This window comes from Pogoniulus pusillus, chromosome Z (assembly GCF_015220805.1).
Source record: "Pogoniulus pusillus isolate bPogPus1 chromosome Z, bPogPus1.pri, whole genome shotgun sequence".
Taxonomy (NCBI): domain Eukaryota; kingdom Metazoa; phylum Chordata; class Aves; order Piciformes; family Lybiidae; genus Pogoniulus; species Pogoniulus pusillus.
The window spans coordinates 44,808,698-44,829,593 of NC_087309.1; the positions used below are offsets into that span (position 1 = coordinate 44,808,698).

Below are 20,896 nucleotides of genomic sequence, written 5' to 3' on the forward strand. Positions count from 1 at the left end.
CACATTTGCATTCCCTAAGAAAACACAAGGGAATGAAAATACTTAAAGCACAAAAGCACTTAAATTACTAGTTCCTCACTCTTCAACACAATTCTGTGTTTCACACTGGAATTAAAACCGAATAAGACTTTGTCATAGCAGTCCTTTTCACATGGATTATTCTGTCATGTTTCTGAGTAATTGCAGGGTCACAGAAGTGCTGAGGCTGGACAAAACCTCCTGAGATCTAGTCTGCCTGCTCTGCTCCGAGCAGCCTCACCTAGATCAGGTTGTCCAGGACTGTGTTTATCAAAGTTATTAAAAAAACCAAGAATGAGCATGGTACAACCTTTCTTAGCAACCTCTTGCAGTGTTCAAATGTGTTTTCTTATGCTCAGGTGGAATTTCCTGTATTTCAGTTTGTGCCTGTAGCCTCTTCTGCTGTTATGGGAAACCACCAAGAAGCGACTGTTGTGATGTTCTTTACATTTTCCGTTCAAATATTTATGTATATCTGCAAGATCCTCCTGAGCCTTCCATTTTTGAGGCTAAGTAATCCCACCTTTCAGGCTTTAATTTTATGAGAGAGGCTGCAGTCCTTTAATCATCTTTGTGGCCCCACACTGAATCTGCTCCGGTAGTGTTGAGCAGAGGGAAAGGGTTGCCTTCTTTGACCTACTGGCAGCACTACTCTTAATGCAGCCCAGAATGTTAGCGGAATTCTTAGCTGCAGTTTACACAATAGTGCAAATGGCTGACCACTTAAAGTTGATCACATACATGGTCTATCAATGGTATGAGTTGGAAAGCTGTATTGCAGTACAAATACATGATTAGGATAGGAGGCACATGCACAGTTTAATTTCAGTAGTTCATTCCCAGGAGAATAACTGATTCATTCCCTCCACATCTATAGTCTTCTTGGGGCTTTCCCTCAAAATTATTTTCATTCAGTTAGATTTTCTTCAAAAAATGTGTCATCTCATATCCACCAATTATGGAAGAACTTTTCATTGAAATGAATTAAAATAGACCTTTTAATTGAAAGAAACTTAATTTTAATACAAACAAATTGGAAATCAGTTCCTTCTCTTGTGTGTATTAAACAAGCAAACAGAAAACGGAAACAAACCCCATGAAATGGACCCAGTATGTGTGGGAAAGTAAATTCCTCCTGGACATGTATATGGCTTGGTTTCTTAGGGATTTGCTTGTAATCTTTAATAAAAGAAGAATTTCTAGTATTAGTAATGTTCACTTATCATAAATCCAACTGTAAAAATTAAAAAAAATCTAAAAAGAGCACTAAAAAACAGAAGATGTGTTAAAGATGTGGAATTCCAAGGCTTATTGTGTTTGTTAAATTCCTTATGGCTTCAACCAAATCTATATCGGTGATTAAACACCTTTTGCTACCTCTTACACAACAAGGCTTTAAGGAGATCAAGAAGTGAGTGTTGAAAAAAATTGAATTTATTCTTCCAGTGTTGATTGCAAAACCTTCCAGTTTTGATTGCATTGCCTTTCTCCAAATCATATGGTTTAAAAATCATAACTTCTACTTTTTACTTGATTGGGAACCTGATTGTTGTCTTTGTATCTGCCATGTGGAATTGGGTAGGATATTTTAGATTGGATCGTTGGCTTTTGAGATTGTGCTACTCATTTAAGTCATTTGAAAAGTAATTATACAGAGGAAGCATTTGTGGGACAGTCAAACACATTTCCCAGGGAGGTGGTGGAAGCCCCATCCTTGGAAGTTTTTGAGGCCAGGCTGGATGAAACTCTGGGCAACTTGGTCTAGTGCGAGGTGTCCCTGGGTGGGGTTGAAACTGGATGATCTTTGAGGTCCTTTCCAACCCCAGCAATTCCGTGATTCTGTATATGTGGCATTGTTGGCAGATTATGTGTTAAGAATAATTTGCTGATGTGTTTTGCTTTCTGTGTCACCTTACAGATAACATGGGGCAATGCAAATCTCTGGAGTACCAGCATCTGCCTGCACACAAGCTTTTGGAAGAAGGGGATTCTTATTTAACACTGGCTGTGGAAGTAGCATTGATAGGGTTGGGACAGCAACGAATAATGCCAGATGGCTTATATGCGCAAGAGAAGGTTTGTCGAAATGAGGAGCAGCTCATTTCTAAGCTACAGGAAATTGAATTGGATGATACTCTGGTGAAGATTTTTCGAAAACAAGCAGTCTTCCTATTAGAAGGTAGCTTTATATAGATGCCAACTGCTCTTTAAACTGTCTTCACTCACACAAGCACACAGAACTGTGAATCCTGTGGAAACTACTTTCAAATTCCAGGTTTTTTTCAATGTAGAACTCTTAAGATTTCTTTCCAATCTTTCATTAAAAACACACATACTTTGGATATTCCAGGACTGTAAATAATAAGGTGTCTATTGAACTGTAAGCTTTCATTATGTTTTGCTCTTTAGATTTGTTGCTTGTCATAATCTTGATATCTTGATTATGCAGTTCAAGATCACAATTAAATTATCCAGACATTACTTAGCAATTTTCAGGTAGCAAAATTCCAAGTATCCTTGTATCCTGAAAAAGGACCTGGCAGCTTCATAAATGTATGAAGATTTTTAATCTTAGTCTCCAAATGAAGAGCTCAGAAAATTCACTTGAAATTGCTGGGATATAAATGTTAGCATTTTATTTGTGGCACTTAGGAAAAAGGCTTGCCTTTGAAGCCTGTATCATACCTGAATATCACAATATGTGTTTAAATCTTGAGGTTTAAGGCCTCGTCTTGTTACTGAATTTTGAACTAGACAGTTTGTGTTTGGGAATTAGCTGGTGTGTTGCAATAAGTCTATACCAAAAAGGGCATCTTTTGCCTTGGCTTTTAGAAAGACTTTTCAAATATAGCTGTTTATCCTCCTTTTCAGAGAGCAGTCTCATGGGATCTGAGGTCATATTTCTCTTTTTCCAAATGGTAGAAAAAACTTCAGAGGAACTAATTAGCCAAAGTTGAATTTTTGAGTGTTTGCTCAAGGAATGGTAGGGGTAGTATGCTATTGCTTTAGGTAAGCTGTGAAGACTGTTACCCAGCAGACAAGTTTTGCTTTCTTTCCAAAAAACATTTGTCTTTTAGAATTTCCTCCTTAATGGAAAAGGTCCAGTATATTGTTTAGAGTTGTCAGCTAAGACTCACTGTTTTTGCCCTGTTCCTTAAAGATTTTGTTACCTACCGGTAGTGTCATTTGAAACTGCAGAGAAGCCACACTATATGAAGAGTTTCCATTATGGTGTGGTGCTGCTTTGTGGCCTTTGAACAAGAGCAGCTACTGACTGGATCCAGCTGTTAACCACCATAAAGGGACCCTGTGGATTATAAAATCAAACTGCTGCATCTACATACTGTAAAGGACACTTTATGAAGAAAAGGCAGGATTTCTCTAAAGCACCGTCATATAGTTCTAATTTACTACTTTGATCACTACATTTTAAAAAATGCTTTCCTAGAGTAGTAAACAAATAGTCACAGCAGGAAATCTACCTACAAAATTGCTGTGATGAGCTTGTATTTCTGTGTACTGAGAAACCTGGCTTTCCTGCATAACTTTACTTTGTTCCAGCTTAGGCAAAACTGTTAGCTCACATGAAGGAAAAACTGCAGTGATTTAAGTGCCAATCCTATCAATTCTGTTTGTATAGTTAAAGTGTTGTATATATAATAAAGGAAGCTTAATTCAATATTAAGCTGATTTTATTGCTGTTAATGAAGATTAATGCATGTCATATGTAGCTACCAACTGAGTGCGTGGGAAAGAGGAACGTAAGACTGTTTCACAAGACCTGTTCTAATTTTTTGCTTGACTGCTAAGTCAATGGCAGAATATATTTTCATATAAATGCATTGTCATGTATTCTTCGTGTCCTAACTGAGTTTCTGACTGGACCACCAACTGGCAACACAGATGGAATGGCTTCTTTCATTGAAGCAGTGCCAGTTAGTTTTGAATGCCTTTCAACTTCGTTTTAAATAATTATGGGACACACTGTCACCTACTAAATCTTCACTGACATTTCCATTGTAATCAGCCCTAGTCTTCAGAAATGCCCACCTATGGAGCTCAGAATTTTTTCATGCCTAGTGATTTTTATCTTTGCGTGTTGTGCTAAGGCATCAGTCAGAAAAACACTGTTGAAACAGCTTGGCTCTTTCTCCTCATCTCCTCTCTTTGTGTGCTTCAGTGTAGAGTCAGCCACGTTAGCTTAAACCAGTGCTGGCTGCAATTTAATTGACACGTCTACAGTGAAGAAATGTGCTTACATGGTCATTCATCCATCCACCCATCCATCCAAGTGTGGTGGGTTGGAGTCTCTAGTAGAGGTAGTAGTAGTCTCCAGGACAGCTGATTGCTTGTCTGTGTAGTAACAGTCTAGTAATACTTTATTCTTACTCTGTATCTAGTAGCATTTAATACTTGAACCTCTAGTCACAGAAGTGAAAAACTGTTTGAAACACTTCCTATTACCAATCTTTAGAATGCAGGAAAAATGTACAATTTGGATTCATATGCATTATGAACATTCAGAACTCAGCAGGGAAACAATTGCACTTAACTATTTTTGTCCTTGTCGTCCTAACACTAATCTTAAGAAGTGGAAATATTAATGCTGGCTGCACTGAATGTGAGCAAAATCTGTTGCTCCAACAGTGAGGATAGCTTTCCCAGGACAAATGGGAGGGTGGGAGTGGTGTTTGTTTGGGTTTTTTTTTCCTATAATGGTCTAAGAAAACCAGCTTTGGTGCCAGATCTGGCCTAGTCTTCTTTGGAGATCAGGTCTGGACCAAGGGGTTATTTAAATGCTAATATGAGGCAGGTGAGGCATTAGCAGGGATCAGATGCTGCTGTGGTGATTGGTCATGTAACTTTAACTGAAGGTACACATTTTCCCACTGTAACTACTCTTTTCTTTCTTTTTTTTTTTCCCCGGTGGATTTGTGATAAAGCAGTTGTGCACCAGCAGGACACGTAGGGATTCACATGCACAACGTAGCTACACAGAGGCAGAGCTAGGATTATTGCTTTCTCTTTTTTGTGTACCATAGGCATTGCAGAATGAGCCTCATGGATCACTGGAACCATTCTGTCATTTCAATGTGCACTGGTAGTGTGCTCAGTCCCATGCAGTTTGCTGTCTTTTCAAGTGGTCTCAAAGAATACATGGTATTTAATATACTTCTAATACATTGTATATGTGTGATATGTGTAACACCTTTCCTAGGAAGCAGCAGTACCACTTAAGGTTTTGTACAGCAAACTGTGCCTGAATACTAATTCTAACTGAAGGGGCAGTGAATGTTTTTAAAGGCCTAGAAAATGGATTTTAAGTGTATGAAAATCACAATGTTCCCTTTCTGTTCCCTGCAGCTGGACCATATAGTGGTTTAGGTGAAGTGATCCATCGGGAGAGCGTTCCAATGCACACATTTGCCAAGTATCTCTTCACCTCTCTCCTACCTCATGATGCTGAATTAGCATACAAAACTGCACTGAGAGCCATGCGGTATGTACTCTTCACTTGCCTAGAAAGAGCACAAAGAGTTGGGGAAAGAGGAAAAGACTTGATAATCAAGGCCTGGTCTTTTTTTCTAAAAGAAGCATTCTTCCCTTTAAGAAGAAATTCTTTTGGTTCTGTCATGTGTAAAAGTAACTCACGTCTTTAGTAACTACCATATAATAATTTATAAATTACACTATTAGTGTTTATCTACAACTGTAAGACAGCATTCTTCATTACAAATCCTTCTAGAGTCCCACTTTTGGAGCACATGGTTTCATGTTAATCAAATGACATCTTTAGTACATGTGTCACAACCTGAAGCCAAAGCTAACCCTGGGCAGAAGGCATGGGGGTCATGCCAAGATTCAAAATTTCACCTGGAGTAAGCCAAGGTGAACCATCAATGAACAGCTGATGAGTTAGGTTTATTTGATCCAACGAAAAAGTCACAGTAACTTGCACCTTGAGGACACATGGTTAAACTGGAGCAAAGGGAAAATGGGAAGACAAAGGAGAGGAAAAAAGAGAAAGAGTGAGTTAAAAATAAGAGAAAAGGAAAGATATCACCATGTCCAGTGAGATGATCACAGGATTAGTTCAACTTCTTGGCAGTGGATGTACATCCCAGCAAAGTCTTCTGTGGTAGGTGCAACACATGAACATCAGAACTTGCTGTCTTTTTATACTCTTTTGGCAGGAAGTGGTGGTGGGAGGATGGTTTATCCAAGCCACAAATGTCTGTCACACACATACACTCTCTCACCTGTGTGGTTGCATGGTATTAGTGAGGAAATGAGGACAGAGGCATCTCAGCAACAGTGCTGCTGCTTATCCTGTTTGTAGGAGTATTTATTCCTCTGGCCTTCTTTACAAGTTAACTCAATTATGGATTTTTAAACCATATGGTGTAATCTGAACCAGTACTTTTGTGCTTCATAATGAAGCAGTCCCACCCACTTCTGGGTGAATGTTAGGCCTTAAATGGAGCACGTTATGTGATAAAAAAGTGTGTGACTTGCATCCCATTTTTCCTCAATAATGAGGAAAAAGATGTTTCTTAAAGAGTGCTCAATATCTGCACAGGTCAGTGACCCGTGATGGCATCTCTAGAGTATTTTAGCTCTCTCTATCCAAAGTCACGGAATTGCAGGAGTCAGGAGGGATCTCTGGAGATCATCTAGTCCACCCCTCTAAAGCAGGTTCACCTATATCAGTTTGTACAGGAATGTGGCCAGGCAAGTTTTGAAGGACTCCAGAGCAGAAGACTCCACAACCTCTCTGGACAGCATGTTCTGGTGCTCTGTCACCCTCAAATCATCTGTTGCTGTTTCACTTTTCTAGTATTAATTTCAGTCTATGAAAAACTACAAAATCAATGAAAGCTGAGGCCAGAAAGCTTTTCATGCATACAGCTCAAGTCTGCAGAGACAGGATTGTGATATCCTTGAGGGTCACTTCTATGTATAGTTCTCAGCTTGCAGCCCTGAAGCATATGGAGTCTTGGAGCATGTGGATCTGCAGTGACCTAGTCGACTGCCCACTTGGAATCTGAACTTGAATGTTTGGCTTAGTTTGACTGATCCCTTCCTTGTTAAACCTGAATTTCACCCAGGCTATGGGAGCTAGACTTTAATGGTGATGCTTAATCACAAGGTGGCTTTGCTGAAACCTACCCAAATAATTAATGCTTGAAAGGGAAAAAAAAAAAAAAAGGCAAAATGTGCTGAATCTGCTTGTACTTGTTCTAATGTTCACTAATCTTGCCAAAACTGCATGAAAGCCACCAATTCACAACAGCATTTCTTTTCATGGCAAAAGACTACAGAACCCAGCAATGAAATTCAAAAGTGACAAAAGATATCCCAAACCAGCCTCTTTCCTTCCTACTCTTTGTCTGTTTACTGTTACTCATAACATCATAATCCCTTTTTACGTTAGGTATCTGGGATTTTTAATGCATCTCTCACCCCACCCTCTCTGGAAAAAAAATCAGCTGAAGAGTTTGTCTTTTATTTTTATGTACATAAAGCTGTATGAAGAGGTATCTGAGTTGTACTAGGGAAGATATTTGATTCTTGATACAAAAGGAAAATTTATATTGTTTGTTTTGGGTCTTGTGGTTTGTTTGTTTTAATACTAGCATGTGCATACATGTGTCTGAAAATGTTAATATAGCCTGCTGGTAATTACTTAAATTGTTTGTTCTATTTATATGTGGCTGCTAAATGCTCTCCTGTACAGAGGAATAGTGAGACACTCATACACTGCAAGAACCAGCAGAAAGCTGATGGAACTGTAGGCACTACAGTTAGTTAATGAACTTAGATATTTATTTTAGTTCAAGAAATTGTAGCTGATGTTTAAATGAGCTTGTTTCATAAGAAATACTCTGTCACAAAAAATCACAGTGCACTGAGTTTTCAGTATTCAGTAGTTGCGGTTTTATTGACAAAAGGGATCCAATTTCCTTTGTCCTCCCTGATGACTTCCTGCTAAAAAAATCACTTGCATCTGAAAGCTGGTGGAAACAGAACTCAGTTGTTAAGTCTACCCTGAGTAGAGCTAAACTCTGCCCTGAGTAGAAGCTAAACACCAGAAAGGCTTTTCATATGGACATTGTCTTATACCCATCATTTGATTTCTCATTCACCCTTTAGGTCCCGAAGCTGTGCTTAATTGTATTGCATTACAATGCTTATTTTTGTTCACTGCTACTTTTTCCATTGGCATTTAGATAATATCTACTGTAGTGCTTGTGTCTAGTGTATTGTAAGTGACATCAGTTTGGTCTCTGTTTTAGTAATAATTTGTGTGGTAGTAGTCAAAAAAGCACATAAATTTGAATTTTCTAAGCGTTAATTCTCCTTTGTGGATAATACTGTTGTAGACTGACATGTACTCAATGGAATCTTCAGGATTAAAATACTGATTCTGAAAAATTTTAAAGGAAACTGCCTCTGTCACTGTTCTTTGGGACCCTAACATCAAATTATGGTACACTATAAAATTTTGACAGGTTGAAGTTTAAGGACTTAAAATGTAGTCATAGTTGAACAGTAGAAGCACCTTTTCAGACATAAATTCATATCTGAATTTATTGCACGGTCAAAATATGAATGACTTGTAATGGATATCATTCTGCCTTATTTGGAACATTTTTAAGTGAAGAAGCTATGTTCCAAATATTGAAAAATAGTTAAATGTTTTCCATCAGTAGTACAGAACTGCTCTGCTTTCAAAGACTGAAAGTCACAGTTTCAAGCTTCAGCTGTATGCATGATGCAGTGAGTCTGTGCTGCCTTGCCTAATCATCTGGAGAACTTCTGCAGATGCCCACTGGCACAGGCAAAATTGTCAAATAATCTTTCAAGATTCCCCAAGAAAATAAGGGGTTTTTCAATCTTACTTTTTTTGTAACCAAAAGGGGACATTTCATGAACAAAGTGTCCTGGTAGCTTTAATTTTGCTCATGAGTAACCTAATGTAGTAATGATTTAATGAAAGAGGATTTCTTCCTTATTTCAGGTTGCTAGTATTGGAATCTACACCTCCCTCGGGAGACATGTCCCGCCCACACCACATTGCATCAGTTGTTCCAAACCGGTATCCCCGCTGGTTCACCCTAAGTCACATTGAATCCCAGCAGTGCGAGCTGGCATCGACCATGCTAACAGCAGCCAAAGGTACATTGCAGTCAGTATTAAAACAAACGTATGCTTTTTAGTATTGCTTGGAGTAAACAGACAAAACTTGTGTTTAGGAATCCAAATTGCAGTCTCAGAGGAGCTTGAAATGGGTACCACAAACTCAACTGGCTTAAACCTGTCACTTAATTTTCTAGCAGCATAGTTAAGATGGTAGCCAGATGAGTTTGACTTGAAGCTGGCGAGACACCTCTTCATTCTTCTGACACATTAGACTGTGAGACCCAGGAGTGGTCAAAATCACTTCCAAAGTTCCCACATCAGTATGACTTCTGGCCTTGTAATGCACTAACACTCTCAGGCACTAGAGAATTTTGTGCTGCCTTGTGTCTTTTATTCATGTGATTTAATTGTGGAAGATTTCTGTTAACGAAGTGTGTACAACTGAAACGTCATACTACTGCACAGCAATAGCATTTTCAACTATAATGCATCTCTCGGTGTTTTTGGAGCTTACTCTATTTTGGTCATTTCTGCTTTTATGTTGCAGGTGATGTTCGGAGACTGGAAACAGTGTTAGAATCCATCCAGAAAAATATCCACTCCTCATCACACATCTTCAAACTTGCCCAGGATGCATTTAAAATAGCAACACTCATGGACAACTTGCCAGACATCACTCTTCTGAAAGTTTCTCTGGAGTTAGGCCTTCAGGTATTTTCCTCCATTCACTATTTATTACAGCAGAAGAAAGGAATTTGATCCAGTGTTGGTGGGCATGGCTTTTAAACATTGAGTACCATGCCTTCTTTGGGCTTTATCTGGAGTTTTTAGACTCTGTTTTCTGATAAAAAGATCAACGAAAGCATGGATCCTTAAGGGTCTATACAGTCCCTTTGTACCATTCAAGTGGAAGTGGCAGCTGAGAGTGGCTGGCTGTGTGCACTCACCTGTTTGGGCATGAGAGGGGACAAGTGCAGTGGATTCAGGACTATATGTAGGTCTGAGTAGAAAGCAACGTTATCCTGCCTGCCAGAAACACACTGTATTTTCTGCATGGCCTTGAGGGGGTTTCTTGCTATTCCTTCTCTTCCTTTCCCTTAAGTGAGGTTTCTAGGTGCTTTTTGAATTACTAGAGAAAGCCAAGGTCAGCAATAACAACCTGCATCTAAAGTGAACCATGCTAATACAGCCCTCTTCTTAGCTTCCTTCATCAGAATCCTGTACTTCACAAGCTGTGAGAAAAGTAGGATTCAGTATGCTCAGCTTGAAGTGTACAAGAACTCTAGGATTCTATGATCAGTTTTCAGGCTCTAGAGAGAGATTTTACAAGCTAAGAGGAGACAGCTAAGTTTTAGGTGTCTGAAGTAATATTGCCTGACACAGGCAATCTTGAAGTTTACACAGTTTGTTTCAATAAAAAGTAATTTCTTCATCCCTCTTCATGCAATTAAAAAGAAACATGCAAAGATCAGAGGAGAACTGAGGTTCATATTCCTGAGGCTACTGTAGAAATCTGCTTCTTTTTTCACTTGTTGGTATATTTTTCCTGAAATGTTTGCTTAGGTGGGAGAAAGATCCTTATGGTCAACCTCTTGTCACCTTAAGCATTCATCATACGCTGGCAACAGCACACTTTGAGTATCACTGTTTGTGGGATACCCTTCTGTGATTGATAGTGTCCTCAGAGTGACTTCAGTGAGATCAAGTGAAAGAAGTAACATGAACCCATACCTTCTTCACAGTCCTAGGGCTTGACACACACTGGTGTAGAACTTGTCCACTGTTCTGTCTCAAGCTTACAAAGGAGTTGTAAGAGATTTAAAGATTGCTTTTCTGGTAGTAAGTCATGGCTATGTGGATTTCTACAGTAATGCTTTTCTTGGAAGAAACTTAGTATCAACATTCTGTTGTGACCTACAAATGCTTCCCCCTTCCCTGTCCCCAGACTTAATGGCAATTAGAGTGCCTGTCTGTATTTACTATCTGACTAGTACTTACAACATTTATGTTCTAAAAAGCTTTCTCCCCTCATGTGGTAAACTAAACAGCAGTGTTCTCACGGGTACACTGCTTTGCCTCAGCTACAGCAACAAGTTGTCATGTTTAGGCTTCAGAGATGATACCAACAATTCCACAACTCTGTCAGTTGGATTTCTGTGGCAGAAAAGCCTTTTCTATTTTTCTACATGTGGGACTAACATAGAATCATCATAGAATCAGAGAATCAACCAGGTTGGAAGAGACCTCCAGTATCATCCAGCCCAACCTAGCACCCAGCCCTGTCCAATCAACTAGACCATGGCACTAAGTGCCTCATCCAGTCTTTCCTTGAACACCTCCAGGGACAGTGACTCCACCACCTCCCTGGGCAGCCCATTCCAATGCAATCACTCTCTCTGGCAAGAACTTCCTCCTAACATCCAGACTATGCCTCCCCTGCCACAACTTGAGACTGTGTCCCCTTGTTCTGTTGCTGGTTGCCTGGGAGAAAGGACTGACCCCCACGTTTCTACAACCTCTCTTCAGGTAGTAGTAGACAGCAATGAGGTCACCCCTGAGCCTCCTCTTCTCCAGGCTAAACAACCCCAGCTCCCTCAACCTCTCCTCATAGGATTTGTGTTCCGGGCCCCTCACCAGATTTGTTGCCCTTCTCTGGACATGGTCCAGCACCTCAACATCTCTCTTGAATTGAGGAACCCAGAACTGGACACAGCACTCAAGGTGTGGCCTGAGCAGTGCTGAGTACAGGGGAAGAATAACCTCCCTTGTCCTACTGGCCACACTGTTCCTGATGCAGGCCAGGATGCCATTGGCTCTCCTGGCCACCTGGGCACACTGCTGCCTTATCTTCAGCCTACTATCTACCAGTACTCCCAGGTCCCCTTCTGCCTTGCTTCTCTCCAGTCACTCTGTCCCCAGCCTGTAGTGCTGCTTGGGGTTGTTGTGGCCAAAGTGCAGAACCCTGCACTTGGCCTTGTTAAATCTCATCCCATTGGCCTCTGCCCACCCATCCAGCCTGTCCAGGTCCCTCTGCAGGGCTCTCCTACCTTCCAACAGATCAACACCTACTCCCAGCTTGGTGTCATCTGCAAACTTACTGATGCTGGACTCAATCTCCATGTCCAGATCATGAATAAAGATGTTGAACAGGACTGGGCCCAGCACTGATCCCTGGGAAACACCACTAGTGACTGGCTGCCAACTGGATGTGGCACCATTCACCACCACTCTCTGGGCTTGGCCATCCAGCCAGTTCTTGATCCAGCACAGAGTGAATCTGTCCAAACCATGAGCTGCCAGCTTGGCTAGGAGCTTCTTGTGACAGACAGTGTCAAAGGCTTTGCTGAAGTCCAGGTAGACTACATCCACAGCCTACCCCACATTCACCAGGCAGGTAACCTGATCATAAAAGGAGATCAGGTTGGTGAGGCAGGACCTGCCCTTCCTAAACCCATGCTGGCTGGGCCTGATCCCTTGGCCATCCTGGGTTCTTTCTCCTCATTTTCAATGGCAGTATGTGTTATGTGACTTAGCAGAGGGAAGGTTTATAAACTGGCTGTGGAAAGAGTTCATCGGCACAGCTGAAGTGGCATGGAATGTGTCAGGTGTAGTCTGTCCTTCAGAACCTTAGTGGCACAAATACTGCAAGATCTGCAGGTACTCGATGGGCTTCTGTTCCTCTGTTTGCCTGTTATATACTACAGCAGTGCAAATAAGTATGGCCACACACATGCAAACAGATACTGCTAGCAGAACTCCTGAGCCAGTTAGTATGGGTAATCACCCAAAGTGTATCTTCCAATTGGTGTCCTTTCCCCCACCAAAACGTGCAAAGGAATACATAAGTAAGTAGGCCTTCTTTCTTGTGTGCATGACAAAGATTTCACACTGGGGAACGAGCTCCTTGGAAAAGGGAAGATTTAGACTAGATGTGGGAAGAAAGTCTTTACATGGAGGGTAGTGAGATACTGGAACAGGTTGCCCAGGGAGTTGTGGATGCCTCCTTCCCAAAAGTGATCAAGGCCAGGTGGGATGCATCTTTAGGCGACCTCGTCTAGTTAAAAGTGAGTACATATGGCAGGTGAGCTGAAAATAGATGATCTTTAAGGTCCCTTCTAAACCAAGCCATTCTATGATTCTTTGTCTGGAGAAGAGTGAGAGGAAATCTTATCAATAGATACAAATATGTGAAGGGTGGGTGTCAAGTTGATGAAGCCAATCTCTTTTGGCTGGTCAGCAGCAGTAACACTCTGACAAATGGCTGCAAATTGGAACATAGAACGTTTCACCTCAATATGAGGACAAACTTCTTGACACTAAGGGTGGCACAGCACTGGAACAGGCTGCCCAGAGAGGTTGTGGAGTTTCCTTCTCTGGATTCTTTCAAAACCCACCTGGATGCATTTCTGAGTGAACTACTCTAGGGGATCCTGCCTTGGCAGGAAGGTTGGACTCAATGATCTCTGGAGGTCCCTTCCAACTTCTAAAGTTCTGTGATTCCGTGATTCTGTAATGATTGGTTGGCCATTTCTTGTACCTCTTAGGAGTGGTAAGATCTTCTCTTTCTCTACAATAAATACTTAAAAAGATCAAGACAAAGACAAGGTTATTCTGTGGGGAACAGATACTGATTTTCAGATCAGCTATGTAATTCCCAGCAGCCTATCATAATTGTCAGGCTTCATGACTTGTTGAGAAACTGAGAAGCTGTCATCAATTGATAGCATAGATCTTGGAGAGATGTGGAGCTCCCTTTCAAGAAGGGCTAGCTCAGGAATGTTCCTCCTTGGTAGGACACCGATACATAATTTGAATTCCTTGTCAGTAAAGGACTTCTTGCTTGCTTTTCTCAGCTTGTCAGTTTAATCAAATGAAAGGAAGTTAATTCCAGCATAGCTTGTCAAAACCTAGATACAGTATTGATTTTTTGCTTTCATGTCAGAACTGTCTATGCAGGCACTATTATTATGCCTACTGTATATGCTGAAGGCTGTTGTGAAAGCTGATCCACTACACACCATGGTACTGATGGAAGTTAGCAAAGTAGTCAGCTCTCGCACTTACTTTTTTTTTCTCCCTACCTCCTACTAGTAGCAGAATTTAGTCAGTAATCCTGTATTCTCTCTTGGATTCATTCTACTTGGGGGAAGTTTACAAGTTCATTGTGGATAGTGTAAGAATTTTAGCCTTCAATTTGTGTACATCAATACAGCAAGCCCTCTGAACTCCTTCCCTTTGATGGACGGAATAGAACAGATAACTGCACACCAAAGCATTGGGACTGCCTGTTTTTCTTCCAAAACCACTTAAAGCAAAGGCTAATTACACAATTTACCTTAGCTGTATTTTCATAATGGGTTGGGTTGCTCCTCACAAATCAGTTTCCTTTCTTCCAAAATTCTATTCTCCAATCTATCATTTAGGTTACTGTTTAATTAAAATGATAGCATGATGTCTGAGGACAGCAAAGCTGGCCTTATGCTCAAACTTTGGCTGATGTACAACCAGTTACCAGGGCCTCAAAGTGTGAATGTTTAGAGGCTGACTTAGAACCACTCATGGTTGCTTATTTCTAGACTTAAAGGTCGTCTGTGCATTTGTGCTCCACAGCAATCTTTTCACTTTAGAATTGAGTGGCAATGTGGACTGGGAACTCTTCTACAAATGCTGCTGACTTCCAAGCTATTCATAAGCACTGATGTTGAGCTTTATGTGTGAAAATCACTACTGAGAACTCCATGATTGACCTACTATGTTCTTTTTTTAATTGGTACAAATAGTAATACATAGTATGGTAAGAGGAGAATGACTTGTGTCCTTCATCGAGGTATCTATGAAGTCTGGGTAGCTGAAGCAAGCTTTACATGTAATTTCCATGCAGTTTTGTTCTGAGAACCAACACAGACAGACAGTGCAAGTGATATAAATATGGGCACTATAATGAGAACTCAAAGTTCTTTTTCTAGGATTTTCTCGTGGTTTTGTCATATAACTTCTTTGCGAGGACTTCTTGTTTGGAGAGAGAAATCATTGCTGTAGACTTCTTGGTAATATCTGGATATATCTTGAATTGAATTTCATCTTTACAGAAAAAACAGTCAGTCACATCTCAGTACACCATCTCCTGTCTGCATTGCTGAAGTCAATTAAAATAAATGCAAATAAGTAAAAAATTACAGTTACATTGTTTGACAAGAATCATGGCATTGTCGAATAGTAGAGGGATTGGAAGGGATCTCCAGAGATGATAGAATCCAAATCCCTGGCCAAGGCAGGACCACCTAGGGCAGGACACATTTCCTCTTGAATGACTGATGTGCATGGATGGAGGGAATATGATTCAATGTAATTTTGTTTGACTAATGGCTAATTGATTGGGCTATTTTTGTTATTTGGAGGAACTTTTTGTGGGATGTTTTTGTTGATTCCCCAGAAATAAAACAGTCTATGCTCTAGCCTTGAAAGAATTGAAATTACTCTCTGCGTGCCATTTTAAGATAGCTGAGCAGTGCTTTTTCAAGTCTTTGGATCTATCAGCTAAAAAAAGAGATAATGGTGGAGATGTTGGTGAGATAATGGCAGGAGGTTACCAAATGTATTTGAGTAACTTCAAATTGTTGCATATTGCCTTGGTTTGCAATAAGTTTAATTTGTATTTTGTGTGGTTTAAGGTGATGCGAATGACGCTGTCAACACTGAATTGGCGACGGCGGGAAATGGTGAGGTGGTTGGTAACGTGTGCAACAGAAGTAGGTATGTTCAAAGATGCTTCAGCTGTCAACTAATTTTAGAAAGCTTGATCTTGCTTGTTATCATCCAAGTTCTGCAAATGTCACCCACTTTGCATTCATCTATAAAACTCATTTGATGAGAAGGCACTCTGGCAGTGATGAGTGGGGGTTTTAGGCATAGACCAAATCAGATGATGGGTAATGCAGTGTGACTTCTTTCCACCACAAAATGGGAGTGGGCATAATCTGTGGAAAATACCCCATTTTTCCTTTTAGTTACCGACATGATGGGCTGGAGTTTGAGACTGCAGTGGAGAAAAGGATCATGATTCTGAGCTGTTGCACTGTGCAACAACTTTGCTTGCTCTGAAGAGTTGTGCTCTGAAAGGCAATGTGAGAGCTCTAAAGGGTTGTGCTCTGAAAGGCAATGCGAGAACTATCTCCTCAGCTGTGGCAAGAAGAATCAGAAAGCAGGTGAAAGAAATGCTAAGGATGCCTCCTACTTTGTTTCAGACAGGATCTCATAAAGAGACTCTTGTTGTTAGGGTCTTTTTTAAACCGCTGTGTAAATTCAAGCATAGCCTGTAACACATTTTGTTATGTGGCTATGACACTGGGCAAGCCTCATGTCTGCATAAGGAGGCAAGCCAAGTACTGGCACACCCACCGTTAACAGGGTAAGGTGAAAATAAGGTGGTAGCAGAACCAGCCTTGTACTTAAGGGACAACGGTGGGAGAACAGTGCACTCAGCAGGATGTTGTGTTCATTTCTCTGCTTTGCTGTAAATTTATTGTGTGTCTTGGTGAAGTATCCCTTAGCCTCTGTATTCCAGTTTACTATCCGCAAGATGAGGATACAGAATCTGAAAGTGAAGATGAGTGTATTAAAAATACTCTGTATGAGTAAAAATGCAGCTGTAATGAGTAAATAAAGAGCTGTGATAATGGGGAAAATGTAATTACTTACTATAAAGGAGCAGTTTTAAATGTGACTAAAGGTATCTCTGGAAAGCATGTTTTCCTGCTGTGTTTATTCCTTTTTTATACATCTGAGATGGATTGTGTCATATAAATGCTTCTTGAGGTTCAGAACTAGAGTTTTTCTGCTGCTTCTTTTCTGGATTAGTTTATTTGTTGCTTTATGCTTAACTGGGAAATTAATGTTGTCAGTAGCACAGAAAAATACAGTTTGCTATTGCATGCCCTCAGCCAGAAAGTGGTTTCAGTCTGAAAATTTTCATGCAGTGCTCTTCTTTTATTGCTTTTGTATCTTTGCTATGATAATTATTGCTGGGGTTATCTCATGGATATTAGTGCCTCAATATTTTTTTGTGCAGTTACATATTTGTAAGTAAAATACTGGGTTTAGTATGGCTTTGACTTAGTTTCCATGTTCTGACAGGAGTACCACATAATGTCTTGCAAAGGACTCTTGAGACTTAATTAAGTTGATAAAGCAAGGAATCTGTTTATTTGAATAAAGTTCTGGTGTTCTCTAGCTATGCTAATGGTTGCACATGAGTAAAGGAGAGCCCTACAGATAAAACAAGGACTGCTGGTTACTGTTTAGATGGGTTCACAGAAGGGCTCACAAGGGAAGTTATTCTTCCCCTGTACTCAGCACTGGTCAGGCCACACCTTGAGTACTGTGTCCAGTTCTGGGCCCCTCAATTCAAGAAGGATGTTGAGGTGCTGGAACATGTCCAGAGAAGGGCAACGAAGCTGGTGAGGGGCCTGGAGCACAAATCCTATGAGGAGAGGTTGAGGGAACTGGGCCTGTTTAGCCTGGAGAAGAGGAGGCTCAGGGGTGATCTTATTACTGTCTACAACTACCTGAAGGGGCATTGTAGCCAGGTGGGGGGTGGCCTCTTCTCCCAGGTAACCAGCAATACAACAAGGGGACACAGTCTCAAGTTGTGCCAGGGTAGGTATAGGCTGGATATTAGGAAGAAGTTCTTGACAGAGAGAGTGATTTCCCATTGGAATGGGCTGCCCAGGGAGGTGGTGGAGGCACCGTCCCTGGGGGTCTTCAAGAAAAGCCTGGATGAGGCACTTAGAGCCATGGTCTAGTTGACTGGCTAGGGCTGGGGGATAGGTTGGACTGGATGATCTTGGAGGTCTCTTCCAACCTGGTTGATTCTATGATTCTAAGACACTCTTGTTGTCTATGGAGTTTAATTTATGGAACCCATTAGTCACTGTTTCACTCTCCTTCCTCCTGTGAAACACACACAGCCAAAATGAAGTGATGCTAAGAAAAATACCTGTTTCAGATAGTGTTCTGTAGTTCACATTGCTCAGAGTATTTCCGTAATGAGGATCTTGATGTTTAGGTACATACAGATTTGAAAACCCTGTGAGTAGGTATGAGTTAGGATTTTCTTATTTTTATTAAGATCTTCTTACTGTGTTCTGCTAATGTTTGCCCTGGTGCTCTATTAATAAAACTATTTATCATAATTTCACATTCTTTTGTGTATGTGCTGCGCCTAGAGATGCACAGTGACAAATGCAATTAAAATTGCCTTTTAGAAGAGTTCAGTCTGAGAACTGCTTTTGAGTGATGTGATGAAATCAAATGAGTCAGAACTTATTATCCAAAATATCTTAAATAACAAGTAAAATAGCTTGGTTGTCACACAAGGAGATTAAAGCTTATCTTGTAAGCTTTCTTGGTTATTCTCTGCATTTCAAGATTGCTGTAGAATTAATGCAGTAGCCTTTATTTTATGGTCCTTTGCCACCATGCTGTCTGGTTTTGCCTTTCCTGCTGAAGAGCATCCTCTTGGATGTACTAGCAACCTCTTAGACTTTGTGGCAAATATAGTGTCTCGCTGAGCATTTGTATCTGCTAGATTTTACCAGCTGTGGCTAATTTTTCCTTTCTCTCTGCAGGTGTTTATGCACTGGATAGTATAATGCAAAACTGGTTTACACTTTTCACTCCAACAGAAGCCACTAGTATTGTTGCTACAACAGTGATGTCCAACAGCACCATCGTCCGTCTGCATCTGGACTGCCACCAGCAGGAGAAGTTGGCTGGCAGTGCTAGGACGCTTGCTTTACAGTGTGCCATGAAGGATCCTCAAAACTGTGCCCTCTCTGCACTAACTTTATGTGAAAAGGATCACATAACTTTTGAGACTGCGTACCAAATCGTTCTAGATGCTGCTACAACCGGCATGAGCTACTCGCAGCTTTTTACAATAGCACGATACATGGAGCACCGTGGTTACCCCATGCGAGCCTACAAGCTGGCCACTTTGGCTATGACACATCTCAACCTGAGTTACAATCAGGACACACACCCAGCCATTAATGACGTTCTGTGGGCATGTGCGCTCAGCCACTCCCTTGGGAAAAATGAGCTAGCAGCTATAATACCTCTGGTGGTCAAAAGTGTCAAATGTGCAACAGTACTTTCAGACATTTTGCGTAGGTGTACTTTGACCACTCCCGGCATGGTGGGACTTCATGGAAGGAGGAACTCCAGTAAGCTCATGTCACTGGACAAAGCCCCTTTACGGCAACTCTTAGATGCCACAATTGGAGCATACATTAATACAACTCATTCACGTCTTACTCACATCAGTCCGCGACACTATAGTGAGTTTATAGAGTTCCTCAGCAAGGCCCGAGAGACCTTCTTAATGGCTCATGACGGTCACATCCAGTTTACACAGTTCATTGATAACCTGAAACAAATCTATAAAGGCAAAAAGAAACTGATGATGCTGGTTCGTGAGCGGTTTGGTTAATAACAATGTGGATGAGGGGATATGGGGAAGGGGGGAGGGGGGGTTTGTTTTTACTTGAGCCTGCCTTTGTATCCTTTTTAACTTAAAGAAACAGAGCCACACCGGTATTATATGTGTATAGTTTTGTTGAGTTTGCAAACTAAACTGTCATGTTGTGAAAGTTTGTGTGTTTAATTTTTCCCCCCCCTTTTTTTCCTGTTTTGTATGAGAGAGAGGTTAAAAAAGGTTTGGTTTACACTGAGTATATGTTGTCAAGTGGCAAAAGCCCACATCACTCTCCTATTCTTTCTGTATATGTTCACAGCCTCAAAAACAAACATATATTGCAATGGCTTTAAAAACCAAACAAAACACCTCCATCCTGTGATAAGTACCTCTAATGGATTCAGCTTTACTCCTTTGTAACTCATCCTTACATTTCAGTGTATTTAAACAAACCAACAAATGAAATACTAATAGTGAAAAGGCTGACCACGTGGCTTTGCAGTGCTGTTCATCCAGAAGCATGGCACACAATGCTTGTGCATGTGGAAACTTAGCGACTGTCAACATACATTCTCAGGGATTTATCAAAAAAAAAAAATTAAAAAAAGAATGAGAGCATTTATTGTACTGTATATATATTATAGTATATGTCTGAATATTGAAAAATATAACATTAACTAATTTATAAAAAAAATCTATGTAATGCAAAATACTTGAAGCTGCAGTAGCTTGGTTTTAAACAGAAAAAAGTAAACCTATCGGAAGGACTAAAGTGCGCCTTGCTTCAGGGTTGGCTCAGGTGGTGAACTATATGCTGGGCATCTATGCAGAGCCACCTTTTGGATAGCATGGTTGGACTGATACCTATTGGGGAAATTTTATATATATATATTTATACAACCCGTGTATACAGATATATGTATGCACACATACACACATGCTTGTAACAGGCACTATAGTAAAGAGGGACAACAAAAAAACACACAGCCAGAGCAGCAAGCCTTAGCATTAAGAATACAGTATGCCAGAACTGGGGTTCGTGCCTCCTAGCCTAGAAGACTTAAAGAAATATCCTTTTTGACACAAACCACAAAATGTTTTCCAAAACGATTGACATGATAGATTACGCCTTTGCAGTGAGCTAATAATAAGCTAACCTTTGTGCACAAATAACATATATATATATTATATATATATATTCTGCATAGGTATTTTGACTTTGTGCAGGACAGAAAGTTGTGTAGGTATGACTGTTCTACT

The 20,896-nt window shown here is 40.6% G+C and overlaps 1 protein-coding gene across 1 annotated transcript in view; it reads left to right on the forward strand.

Moving 5' to 3' along the window:
* ZSWIM6 (zinc finger SWIM-type containing 6) overlaps window positions 1–19,663 on the forward strand; it is a 127,589-nt gene extending 107,926 nt beyond the window's left edge. Inside the window, exons 9-14 of the mRNA XM_064139929.1 lie at window positions 1,937–2,197; window positions 5,383–5,518; window positions 9,041–9,198; window positions 9,710–9,873; window positions 15,834–15,915; window positions 18,789–19,663. Of these exons, the coding sequence (XP_063995999.1) occupies window positions 1,937–2,197; window positions 5,383–5,518; window positions 9,041–9,198; window positions 9,710–9,873; window positions 15,834–15,915; window positions 18,789–19,651 (1,664 nt within the window). The 3' untranslated portion in view covers window positions 19,652–19,663. The remainder of the gene's footprint in view (window positions 1–1,936; window positions 2,198–5,382; window positions 5,519–9,040; window positions 9,199–9,709; window positions 9,874–15,833; window positions 15,916–18,788) is intronic.
* Window positions 19,664–20,896: the final 1,233 nt, after the last annotated feature.